Genomic DNA, 13,221 nt, shown 5'->3' on the forward strand with positions numbered 1-13,221 from the left:
TCAAAGAATATCGTTGTATAAAACACGAATGCCTTGAACATCATTCCAATTCAGACCTTTGGTTTCTCCCATGGGCAAAATGGGGTACATGATAGCATCAGTATCCGAGCTATGCATGAGCCCAAGAGTGTGACCGATTTCGTGCAAAGCAGACGAGACCAGGTCAAAAGAATAAGGAGCCTCCCCCACCACCCAATTCTCATCCGCATCCAAATGCAAAACCCCCGTCGTCGGTTGAAAACTGTGGCCTAGGGTTCCGCCAGGCCCATCAAAGGGAACCCCGTCTCCGTGGTCTCCACTATGGAAGCTCACTTTAATATCAGCCACTTCGAATGGGGCTTGAATGAACCTGAAGTGAGTGTTGTAGCTCCAAATAGAGAAGGCCCGCCGAATTGCATTCTGCGCCAACGACGTTGTACCGTCAGGGAACCCGAATGACAGAGTGAATTTGGACGGCGGCCACCTCGGAGCTCCTGGGAAGAAAGTGTAAAGCGGGTCATACCCGTGGGCCTGGGCCCATTTCATGCCTGCAAGCATTCGCGTTTTGTTGTTACTACTTGTGATATCTGGCATAGCGCAACGGGGTTGCATCATCTTAAATATCGTTTTTTGGTCTAGAATCCCTGTGGGTTCGAGTTTGTAATTTATCTGGTATGTTCTGATGGCCGATTCCAGAGTATCATCAAAATGATTATTGTGATGATGATCGTGATCTTGGTGACTGTGAATATGATCACGATGACGATGACGATGGTGATTGTGATTGTGATTTTGTTCGTGCTGATGATGTTCTAAGTAGCCAAAGCGCTGTAGATAATGCTTGACATCGCCAATGCCATGAACCTTGTCGCCTTTCATAGCTCCTTCCACGTCTTTTAGGAAGGAAAAAGGAGAAGCCGCGGGAGGTATTGAAGAAGAAGTAATCAAAATTAACATGAAAATTAATGAGAAAAGAAGAAATAACTTGATGAAAGACATAATTTTTATGAAGAAAGAAGGGATTATTGGGCAGATAAATTAATGAGAACGGTATATATTGTTATGATATTTTCTTCTCTTCTATATACTTGGAAGGAAAGTACGTAATCTAATAATTATATTTAAATCATTGAATTATTTTTGAAATAGTTAGTTATATATTAAAAAAAATCTGTATTTTCTCATATTTTTTCGCATTTCTTTAATTTTCATTTAAAAATTTATGACAAAAAATAAAAAATGTTTAAATTTGAATTCTAATTTGATTAGATATTTAATTATGATGAATATTTAATTAAATTATAAAAATTTGATTGGATTACATTTACAATTTGATTTGATTATAGAAAATAGTGCACGTAAAGAAAATAGTGCAGAGGGGTTAGAGCTTTCTTATATGATTCTCATAAAGTTTCAATTTTGCTAGGGATTAGTGGTTTTTTTTTTTAATAAGGATATCGGAATATAAAAATATTATTTATATATTTTAATAAATAATATTAAAAAACCCTTATGTATCTCAATTGAGGTTTCAAATTTTGGTTTCGGTACTTTATATTATATAATTTATAGGCGCTTAGATTAATGATAATTAGGAATTCAAGTTATACATAATATAAAAATATTATTTATATAGAAGATATTTTTGTATAAAATATTTTAATAAATAAATAAGACTAATAATTGAATATCAAGATCTATTAATCTACACACTTACTAACGTGTAGCGCGGTTATTTATCTTCAAGGAGTTGTTAGGTGTTTGATATATGGTGTGCTAATTTTCTAATAATTATAATAAAAATTCATCTTATATAAATTGATATTTAATTAATTTATATTGATTTGAATTTAAATAAGATATTTATTGATAACTAATTTTTTAATAATAGTATTATTTTTTTGTTTTGATATTTCTATTTCTTTCTTTCTTTGAAATTTAAATCAAATTGCCATTGCTTTCATACATATTTTATATATAACCCAAAAAATATTTAATAAACAAAATAAATATATATAAATATCATTAATCGACCATAGCCATATTTTATATCAAACATTATATATATGTATATATATACGAGCAACGTGTAGTATGCACATTTGCTTAGTTTTATTTATTAAATTTATTAATTATTTTTATTAAATTTATATTAATGTCATATAAATTTGAAATAAATATCATATTTTAATTAAATAATTTATTTATTTTTGTTTAAGTTTAAGTTTATGTTTGTTTTAATTTTTTAATTTTAGAGTGATAACAATAAATTATATATTATATGTTTAATATAATTTTAAATATTATATGTTGATTTTAAATTTAAGTTTCTTGCTAGTTTTTTTTTTAAAATTTGTTGTTAATTGACAGTAGATTATATTATATTTTTAATATGATATTATTCTAATAAGTGAGTTTAAGTTTAAATAAGATTAATTTAAGTTATAAAATGTATGATTTTATTATTTTTAAATAATTATCATTGTAAAATATCTTTAAAATATTTTATTTTAATTCTTTTAATTATTTATTATTTTAAAATAATTATCATTGTAAAATATCTTAGAAATATCATATTTTAATTTGTTTAATTATTTACTATTTTTAAATAATTATCATTGTAAAATATCTAAAAAATATCCTATTTTAATTTTTTAAATTATTTATTTTATTTTATTTAAGTTTAAGTGTTTACAAACTACCGTTAAATATAAGAACATTCTGTTAAATATAAGAATATTCTGTTAAAACTAACATTAAAAAAATAAAAAACACTTAAAACAAAAAAATTTCGTTATCTACACACTTATTATATGGAAGAGATATATATATATATCATTATCATATAACAAATATAGTAAGTGATTTTCACAAAATAATACCAAAAAATCACATCTACTATTCTCAACAAAACGACATGCTCATGTTTTATTACTATTATTTATTTGTTTGTTTTTGTTGGCTTGGAAAGAAAAACGACAACTTAATAAAAAGTAGTCTTTGACCTTTTTTTTTTTTTGAGAAGAAATCTTTGACTCTTTTGGACCATTAAAAGCCATCTTGACAAATTGTCTAAACAATGACATCAAGTAATAGATGATGCATTAGAACTACTGCTCAGATTGCTAAAGCCAACCCCAAAAAAAAATGCACTAGTTGAGATCAATTTCTACAATGCAACCAAAATGATCTAAAGCACCAACTAATCAACCCTCAAAATGTATGGTGTTAGTTAATTCCTATATGCTGTTCAGATTTCTAACATGGATGCCAAAAAAAAAGGGTTGAATGGGAGAAAGTCACTTACTTAGTTGAACCAAGCTCATGGAATAAGGAAGCACTGTAGGATAAAAGATGGCACTCAAACCCAACTTAGCAGCATCACAAACCTCTTCCATTTTACCACTCTCAAAGCGATACAAGTAGATCTTGTTAGAAACTCTCATCAGTAGAAGCCCTTCAATGAAGGCCAAAGGATTCATCCATGGACTGTCATAATCTCTCACATCTTGCATCACTCTCTCATGTAAGTTGCAAAAGAAGTTTGGATACTCTTTTTCCATCATGTCCAGCGATTTCCAATGCTTAAGCGTCCATTCAGACTCGAAATAGTCCTCGAGACACCACAGATGAAGCCCTTCTTCAGAGATCATAACATAGTTAAGTTGACCTCCACATTCACCAATACAAGCCTGAGGAAGGCTCTTGAACTCAGAAGCAGGAACGGGTACAGAAATCAACCAAGATAGCTCTTTATCTAAATCAAATGTGAGAATTTTGTCACCATCTGTCAGCCAGTGTGATATCCCTTTGATATAAATACTCTTGCTGTTTAATATGTTGTCATTGCATTGACAAATCTCACTTGATTTCCACCATTCTCCTGTTCTTGAGGAGTATATTTCGAATGTATAGTACATTTCATCCTCTGCAATCTCAAATGGCTCAACTGTCACCAGCTTGAATTTTGTAGAAATGTCTATAGAATCCTGAGATGGATCAAATGCCAAAGATATGTTGCTGTCTTTTCCAAGTGCAGCCCATCTCACCTTGGTCATTTCCTTGTTCAATGGATTGCAAATGTAGATGGCTGGGTCTTGAGTAGGGAAACAACTCCTGCAACAGACGAGACCTTCGCTTGATGCCAACGCTACAACATCCTCAGGAAGAAAATCAAAGATATTCTGTTTCAATTGAAAGTCTTCTTTGTCAACAGGGATGTAGCTGACATTTTTGATATCTTCATTGTACCATTGGAACTTCTCTTGGAAGATGAAACCTGAGATAGAGAGTTTTGTCCTTTGTAACTGAGAGTGGATAAAACACCGATCAGATATTAAGTTGTGCCAACCTTTGGAAACACATTTCAATTGAAACAAAGTCTTTGCAGGCAATAGGGATAGCACGTCGAAGAAAACATCATTATTCAAACATCTAATCTTTCTCATTTCCTGAAACACAACCAGAATTCAGCATTAGTTTTACTAGCTTGAAACGATTTATCACAATAATGTAGCCTCTAAGATAGAGGTGGTATAGGAATAGCATGCATTAATATGAATCATTAGACTAAACAAGTGAAGAAAACTGTTATGCAATTTCCATGAGCCACTACTGCTCTCCCTCACCATATAATCAATTGCTAACTATAACAGTTTATAATCAATAAAAATAAGAAACAAATAAGAAAGATACCCTTTAAAATTTAATTTGGAAATCTACTTCAGAAGTAAAAGGGAATGAAATACAAAATAGCACTGTTAGAAAAGTACATTTTATAGAGAATGCCATGAGATGAGCTCATTTATGAACAGTAGATGAATCACTATATTCCTATTATGACAAGAAGATGGTAAAAAAAACAACAACATGATGTTAGGGCAAGATCATATGGGTATTTCTTACAAATGGACTCTGTTTTATGGCTTAAAAGTATTTTGTATTTTGATTATACAGAATAAGCTTTCCTTTCTTTATCAACTACGAAAGCACAAAGGTTTGATTTGTTTTCATTACAATACTCACTGATAATGTACCTCCAAAAATAGCAGATCACTCGATCATGAACACATCTACTTCATTTCTTCACTTGCAAGCACCTGCATTAGCTAGATTTTATTGAGGAAAAAATAAGCAAAAATGCACATTCAAAAGCAATCATTACATTTACATTTATGTATTAAAAAATGTAGAGCTAAAAAGAAAATGGTTACTTAGATTACAAGCAAGAAAGGAATAATATTGAAAAAGTTTTTTTTTCCTTTTAATTAAACTTTCATGCCTTCAAAACTCTGAAATACAAAACATTCACAACAACAGTACAAAACATTAAAATCGTTTACCCAAAACAAAATTTTCTTTCTGTTACTATTTCTAGCCAACCAAACAAAAAGTTGGAATACTAAACATCTGAAGATTGCTCGACGAAGCTCAAACATGAGAATCTCTGTTATTTTTCCTCAACAAAATCATCAATGTGGTTAGATATGATCTTTTCAGCAGCAGCAAACTAAAAATCCAGTTGCCAAAGAAACACAAAAACAGTATTAAGATCTTTGCATAAATTACTTTCCGAGAAAGCAAGAGAAAAGTATAATAACTTCATAATTTTCTTGAGAAACAAACAACGCAAAGACTAAACCAAATGATCACTTTTAAGAAGAAAAAAAACACGAACCGTATAATGAAGTTATTCGTTATGGTTGGCGTGTTAAGCTTTTCTTACCAGAACCATGAAAATGGCAGAGAGAGAAATGGGTTTTGGCTACAGTAACAGTGAGGACTACTACTACTACTTCTACTACCATGGAGACTATGAGAGAGAAAGAGAGCTGAAAGGTCCTTTGATCAATAATCATTATGGCCTCGAGAGAAGTGACACGTGGCACACAACCATTTCAAATTAAATTATATTTGATTATTACTTTTTTTTTTATATGAGAATGATATTTACACCCAAAATTTAATTATTACAACTCATTTTATTAAAAATTAATATATATATTATATATATTTTTTTTAAGTTGTGCTTTTATTTTTCATATTCTAAAAATTACATATAAATAATAGGAAATTTCAACGGTAAATATAAATAGGTGTTTTTTTATATTCTTAACTCGTGAATAATTTTTGGTGATATTTTTTTTTATGAACGTATATATTATAGTTATTTAGAGCCTCCTGTAAATTTTTAGAAAATTTTAAATAATTTACAGTGCCAAAAACTAGTTTAAAAACAAATTGTTGCATGTATGATTAATTTTTTTATATGTGTAGAAAACATGTTTGAACCTAATTTTCAGCACCGTAAATATTGATATACCGGTAGATCTCTTTTTGAAGCCCCTACATTATACACAAGTGGGGCTAATATATATTTTAATAAAAAAATTATATAAAATTTTGTTAAAATAAGAGTTTTTTTCTACTAAATTATATATTATTTTTTTTTAAATTATGAAAATAATAAAAAATAAAATTATTGAGATTAATAAAAAATAAATTAATTAAAAAATGTCAAAAAAAAATATATTGAGAAAGTGTTAGAAATGATTTAAATATTATTTGTTTAAATGGGTTGTCTATATAATTTTTGGTGTAAATATAATGCATTTTATATATATATATATATATTTATATAATTTCTTAAAATTACCGAATTAGCCAACCAGACTGAGGCGAAACCTTTCCACTTCCCACGACCACGTCCTCTGATGGCTCCAAATATTGTTGGGCCGGAGCTGAGCTGTACGGACCACCTCTAGGACACCCACTTCATTACTTTCTTTTTATACAATTATCTTTAACTATCTTATATCTATTTTTTTAAGAAATAAACAATCTTATTATATTTCAACTATTATATCATCAATATTGAAGGATTTACTAAGACTATTTGAGATTTTTGCTACTCAAATTATCACATACACATTATCGTGCTCGTAAATTTTTTGGTATGTTAAAAATTCTTCTTAATTATTCACATTGTTGATATATTTAACGTAATTTTTATAATTTTGCTTCAATACACAATTATAAAAGTTGATACAAATATGAATATTTTTATTAATGCTGGTTTAATATTTATTGAAAATATAAAAAAAAATATTTTTAATTTTATTATTATCTAAAATCTAATTATATGAAAATTCCTCATTTACATTTAATGTTATACTAAAAGTAATAATAAAATATTAAAAATAACATAATATTAATTAATTAATGTTGCTCCAAGTATACATCATAATATATTATGTGTCAAATTTGTCACAATTTTTAGCATGTGTCAAATTTGGCACAATTTTTGGCACACCATTAAAGAGGGTTATGCATAAAAAATTACAACTCGAATAACCTGCCAAAACTAACCCAAAAAACTAACAAAAAATGTAACTTGAAAAACCCAACCTTCATTTCAAAATGTCAAATTATTATATTGGGCGGATTGAAATTTTGGGCGATCCGCCCAATGTAACCCGACTCACCCAATTAAGTATTTGTCTACTTTTTTAATTTTAAATTTATTTAAGTATTAATTATACACATATAAAACTAAATTCAAATTAATTTTTTTTATAAAAAATCTCTATATTTTAAATTAACAATTATTTTAGTAACAAATAAAAAAAAATAGAGAAAATAATATAAAAAATTAGTGAAAAAATAAATTTTTTTAAAAAAATTAAAAAACAAAAAGTTTCGGCGGTTGGGCAATCGGGTTGAACATCAATTTTCTTTTAATTGGGTGGGTTATGGATTGAAAAGTACCAACTCGATTATAAATTTGAATTTGTCAAAAATCCATCAAACCCGCCCAAACCGACCAAAAAACACCCCTAATATTAGAGCAATTTTTTGTAGGGTAAAATATATTTCGGTACTACATTACCAATTTGACACCGAAATAATTTTATTGCCACTTGTGGCTAGCTTAGATGGTTGGATACGTGAGCGTGGGAGGAGGGAGTAGGAGTTCAATAGAATTGATATAGGAGTTTAGCATCGGATCTTAACTATTTAAATTTTAATTTAATTGAAATATATGTAAACTAATTAGGTGTACCAATAGGAGTTTGACAACATTTTTTTTGTTATTTATTTATTTATTATGTAAAAAAAATCAATTAATTGAGTAAAGAAATGCATTAGTGGATATACATTAATAATAAAATAAAAATAGAAGTCAATCCACTGAAATCAATCTTTGACTCTTTTCGGTGTTTGTTAAAGCCGATTGTATTGGATATACTCATAGTCCACCACCACTTCCTCAGCGCCGCCTCTCATCCTCGTTCTCACTCTTCCAATGGAGCCCCCATTCAAGTCCCCAGCGCCGGAGACCCTTTTCCGCCTTCTCTGTCCGGCATCCAAGACCGGCGTTCTCATCGGCAAGGGCGGCTCCTTCATCCGCCACATCCGCGACCTCACCGGCGCTAGAATTCGTGTCGATGACTCCCATACCTCCTCCGACGAGCGAGTTATCATTATCACCGCCGACTCCACTCCGCCCCGCCCGAAATTCGATTACCCGGACAGCAAGCGGAGCAACAGTTCTAGCCCTAGCGTTGGCTCCGATGGAGACAGCTCGCCGGCTCAGCTGGCGCTCATCAAGGTCCTCGAGAAGATGGTCATGCCCGAAGACGAGAGATGGGAGGAGAGCGAGAAGGAGAGAGGGGGCAACGAAGCTGGCGATGGGAGCGGTTCTGGGTACGTGGCGTGTAGGTTGTTGGCGGCTAGTAGTCAGGTTGGGTGTGTGCTTGGGCGAGGCGGAAAGATTGTGGAGAAGATAAGGCAGGAGAGTGGGGCTCAGGTTAGAGTTTTACCCAAAGATCAGATTCCGGCTTGCGCTGCACCCGGCGATGAATTAATTCAAGTAAATTTTCTCAATTTATGCATTACAAGAGTGATTTTTCATGTTATGAATCATGGGTCAATTATAAATTTTTCATTTAGAGCTAATGTGGTATTGTTTCATGCTATTCTTTACTTTTCACTGCATGTAATGGTGTAATACATTGATTTGGATTGAAATTGAGAGTACGGAATGGTTTGAGATGGAAAGATTGATTGGATTCCTCAAGTTTAACTTGTTCTTTAATGGGATATATATTATATATTTTAAAGCTACTTGGGTGCATTGAATATGCAGATAACAGGGAACATTTCTGCTGTAAAGAAAGCACTTCTATCTGTTTCAGGTTGCCTTCAGGATAAGCCTAGGGTGGATGCAACCAACTATGGTGGCGCCAAAATTTCAGGGAGAATGCATCATGGAAATGGTATGACAGCTCATTGATGATGGTATTTAACATACTTTTGCATCTCGCTTTCAGGATTTTGCTTAGAATCGGAGTTATTGTTCTGTTTCAGGGCCTGAAAATATGGGGTCTGGTCACAGAATGGTTATAGAAGAGGAGTTGGTGTTTAAGTTGTTATGCCAAGTTGATAAGGTTGGTAGTTTGATAGGGAAAGGTGGTTCTGTAATTCGACATTTGCAAAATGAAACTGGTGCATACATCAAGATAGCTGATGCTCCACCTGATTCAGATGAGCGGGTTGTTATGATATCTGCACGGGAGGTATGAGATATTAACTATTTTTTTTTTATTAGGGGGGTCTCATATTCTGGTTACTTTCTGGATGATATGATATCTTTTGACATGTCTCTGCAATACTTTATGCTTTGATATTATGCAAAAAAATTGACCAGGGAAGTTTTAATTTCAGTATTTGGAATGTGACATATAGGTTGCATGAGCATAATAAACCTTTTCTAGAGCACCTTTACCTTTGGTTAACAAGTAACCATGGGGTTTTTGTTTATATTGAAGACATATTTCTCAGTTTCACATAACCTCTGACATAACTTTAAGAGAGAATTTAGACAAAGTTATTCTGATCGTTTTTGGTACCACAAAAATCTTACTGAGTGGATTTCTTGTTCTACCGCTATTTATTAGTTTGAAGCTGTCCATAGGTAGTCTTATGGACATGAGGCGTTCTTCCAATTGTTATCATTTGGTGACTTGTGAATCCTGTGCAGAGGATGAGGACTGGGGATCCATTATTCAATTTTGGTTCTTCTAAGGTCTCCCATGTAAAAGGCTCATACAGTGGTAATAATTGACTATTTGAGCTGTTATCCTAGAATATAGACCATCTTTATTTAATTTAAGTGGAAAAGTAAGTTATGCCATGCTAGACCACCGTGCCATCATGAACAGAAACAGTGATCATAACTTACCCATTAATGCTCTGGAACTTATTATTTCAGTACTAAATCAGTCATTACTAACTCATTAATGTTTTTGATATTCTCTTCTTGTATCAACTGAAATTCATTATCATTGTTTCTTATCATAAATTTTTTATTTTGCTGTATAATTCTCTCTGTTACAGAATTCAGAGCAAAAACATTCCCCTGCACAGGAAGCTGTTATACGTGTGCATTCTCGAATTGCAGAAATTGGATTTGAACCTGGTGCTGCAGTAGTTGCTAGGCTTCTTGTGCATTCGCAACAGATAGGTTGTTTATTGGGTAAAGGAGGTTTCATCATTTCTGAAATGAGAAGAGCTACTGGTGCTAGTATTCGCATATTTACAAAGGACCAAGTCCCAAAATGTGCCTCACAGAATGATGAAGTTGTGCAGGTAATTATGATTGCAGCTTTTTGTTGCAATGCCCTAAGCAACCTTTTGCTTAGGTTACTTGGTTCATTTTATATTGCCTTCTTATGTACTCGATTTCCAGCTATACCCACTGTCTGTTTACGATGTATTGTTGGTCTTTTTTATGCATAAAAAATTACTACTTGCTTCTTCCACTCTGAGAGCCAGAAGACCACTGGAACAGAACATTGCTGTGTGAACTTTGTCTAGACTATTTGTATTGTATTGTTTGTACTGACTTGAATCCATTGACCTAATATTATAGCATGTTTGCTTATCATCCTTTATTTTCTACATTGGGTTTTGTGTCCAGTTTTGAGATGGGCACAAATATTGAAAGTTCGTTGCATTTTGTTCTTTGGCAGGTTATTGGAAGCTTTCAGTGTGTACAGGATGCCTTATTTCACATTACAAGTAGACTTCGGGAAACGATTATTCCATTGAAGCCACCCCATCCAAATTTTGATGCCCCACCGTACTTGTCTCCGTACTCTGAAATGCCACCTCCCATGTTCAGGCCTAGACACAACCCAGCCTCACCAGGTCCATGTCCTTCTCCTGTTGGGCCTCCTCATGGAATTGATCGATCTTCTGTTCCATCTCAACCACTTGATCACCAGCATGCATTTTTACATGGCATGGATCACAATGTTCCTTCTCCAATGGACCGAGTTCCCTATCAATATGGAAATGAACGCCATGGACAGGGCCGAGCATTTGATAGACCATCTTCTCCAAGAATGTGGAATTCTCAGGTGGGTGTCTTGCACATTCAAGTGCGTCTATCAATATGAAAATAATTTTCTAACCAATTTTTTTATATTAATTCTTCGTTTCTTTGGTGGGATTCTTGCAGGGTGTTAACAGTGGAAATCCTAGGGGAATTGATAATAATCCAAACTTCCATGCAAGAAATGGGTCCTTTGGAAGGTGACTATTTCTCCTTTTGACTTTTAATTACAATTTATGATCGTTTATCTTTGAATTTACTCTGGATAATTGTTATCTCACGTGCCTTCTTCAAAAATTAAGCCAACAAACTTACATTGATCCTTTTTCTTTAACAGTGAAAATCCTAGGGGAATTGATAATAATGCAAACTTCCATGCAAGAAATGGGCCCTTGGGAAGGTGACTATTTCTCCTTTTGACTTTTAATTACAATTTATGATCGTTTATCTTTGAATTTACTCTGGATAATTGTTATCTCACGTGCCTTCTTCAAAAATTAAGCCAACAAACTTACATTGATCCTTTTTCTTTAACAGTGAAAATCAAGCGCAGCATTTAGCTACTGCAAATGTTGAGATCACAATTCCTCAAAAGTTGTTAACCCATGTTTATGGAGATAACAACAGTAACATTACACAGATCCGGCAGGTGGGTTTATACACATAATGCTCTTTAGATTATGATGTTGTAGCATCATTTGGATTTGACTTTGTTGTGAATCTTGTGATGTCTAATTCAACTACATACCTCATCATTTCAGATCTCAGGTGCTCAGGTGGTGATAAATGATTTGAAACCTGGAGCCACGGAAGGGCTGGTTACAGTGTCTGGAAATCCTAGTCAAATATCTAGTGCTCAATGCCTTATTCATGCTTTCATCCTTTGTGGGCAGACGCCAGGTTGACAATGTGTTTCACTAACTACTCGTATGCTTAAATCAAAAGAAAGAAAACATAGTGACTAGCCATGGGAAAAGGCCATTCCCAAATGTGAATATCCATATTTGTTTCTTGCAAAGTGTAGAGTAGACATTGGGGTTTTTGCTTGTAATGTAGTAACTAGTTTTTTGTATTCGGAGTTATTATTTATATGGTAGTTAGTAGTCTAGTGCTAGACATTTTACTGGAGCTCCAGAAATTGACTAATGCACAAACACAGACAGGTGATACCCTATCTCTCATCTTCTTTTGAATTTTTAGAAATAAGAGCAACATAATAAACTGAAGGAGATAATACTCTTTGCTGCATTGCCTATTGAAAGTTCTGTACAGACTCATTCACCCATCGAGGAAGGTTCTTTCATTACATTACAACATATCGAGTTTAGCCATGAATGCAGCTCTGTTTTTGCCTCGATATCTTCCAGTTGCTGGCATGGCATTGGCAGCCATGATTTTCTTTATTGAAGAGTGCTCTGTAAACTCCACTAATGTTTAAATTCGGGCAGCGAAAGCTTTCCATTCTGGCATGCTCATGGTTCTTGCCCTCTTCTACTGTTTAGCGTGCATGAATTCATGCTTTAGATGAACAGATGAGCTCCTTCCTTTAGGTATTCTTCAAGTTCATTTTCTAAACCATTTGGACAATCTCTGCAATTTTGCTTTGCATAATTTTTTTTTGCTCTGAACTTGTTTTTTAGCTTTGCATAATATTGCTAAGCACAATAGACGAAAAGTCGAATAAGTTAAGCAAAACAGATTCTTTTAATCATTGTTGTTATAGCCAAGTATCTTACTTAAATATTAGTAAATGTAGATGATTAAACCAATATACCGATTATCTTGTTTCAGTTGTTTATTCTCTATCTATAAATAATGACAAAGTTATATACATATGTGCTGTA

The 13,221-nt window shown here is 32.6% G+C and overlaps 3 protein-coding genes across 3 annotated transcripts; 1 reads left to right on the forward strand and 2 right to left on the reverse strand.

The window, feature by feature from the left end:
• Positions 1-858, reverse strand: LOC133821726 (metalloendoproteinase 1-like). Its single transcript, XM_062253874.1, has one exon. The coding sequence runs from the start codon at positions 856-858 to the stop codon at positions 1-3; it is 858 nt and encodes a 285-aa protein (XP_062109858.1).
• Positions 859-3,278: 2,420 nt separating this feature from the next.
• LOC133821727 (putative F-box protein At1g47730) lies at positions 3,279-4,427 on the reverse strand. Its single transcript, XM_062253875.1, has one exon. It carries the CDS (start codon positions 4,425-4,427, stop codon positions 3,279-3,281), a length of 1,149 nt encoding a protein of 382 aa, XP_062109859.1.
• A 3,757-nt stretch (positions 4,428-8,184) lies between these two features.
• Positions 8,185-13,165, forward strand: LOC133821811 (KH domain-containing protein HEN4). Its single transcript, XM_062253957.1, has 9 exons — positions 8,185-8,851; positions 9,128-9,257; positions 9,349-9,557; positions 10,378-10,629; positions 11,013-11,402; positions 11,504-11,577; positions 11,715-11,777; positions 11,915-12,026; positions 12,139-13,165. Exons 1-9 carry the CDS (start codon positions 8,285-8,287, stop codon positions 12,280-12,282), a joined length of 1,941 nt encoding a protein of 646 aa, XP_062109941.1. The 5' UTR covers positions 8,185-8,284; the 3' UTR covers positions 12,283-13,165.
• The last annotated feature ends 56 nt before the right edge of the window (positions 13,166-13,221 follow it).

This window comes from Humulus lupulus, chromosome 3 (assembly GCF_963169125.1).
Source record: "Humulus lupulus chromosome 3, drHumLupu1.1, whole genome shotgun sequence".
NCBI lineage: Eukaryota > Viridiplantae > Streptophyta > Magnoliopsida > Rosales > Cannabaceae > Humulus > Humulus lupulus.

What these genes read in the sequence shown, in the direction of transcription:
- LOC133821726 (XM_062253874.1), bottom strand. Translation starts at nt 858, where the DNA reads ATGAAAGGCGACAAGGTTCATGGCATTGGCGATGTCAAGCATTATCTA.
- LOC133821727 (XM_062253875.1), bottom strand. Translation starts at nt 4,427, where the DNA reads ATGAGAAAGATTAGATGTTTGAATAATGATGTTTTCTTCGACGTGCTA.
- LOC133821811 (XM_062253957.1), top strand. Translation starts at nt 8,285, where the DNA reads ATGGAGCCCCCATTCAAGTCCCCAGCGCCGGAGACCCTTTTCCGCCTT. An exon ending in CCGGCGATGAATTAATTCAA is followed by an intron (nt 8,852 to 9,127) that starts GTAAATTTTCTC and finishes TTGAATATGCAG; the next exon opens with ATAACAGGGAACATTTCTGC. An exon ending in AGAAATGGGTCCTTTGGAAG is followed by an intron (nt 11,578 to 11,714) that starts GTGACTATTTCT and finishes TTTCTTTAACAG; the next exon opens with TGAAAATCCTAGGGGAATTG.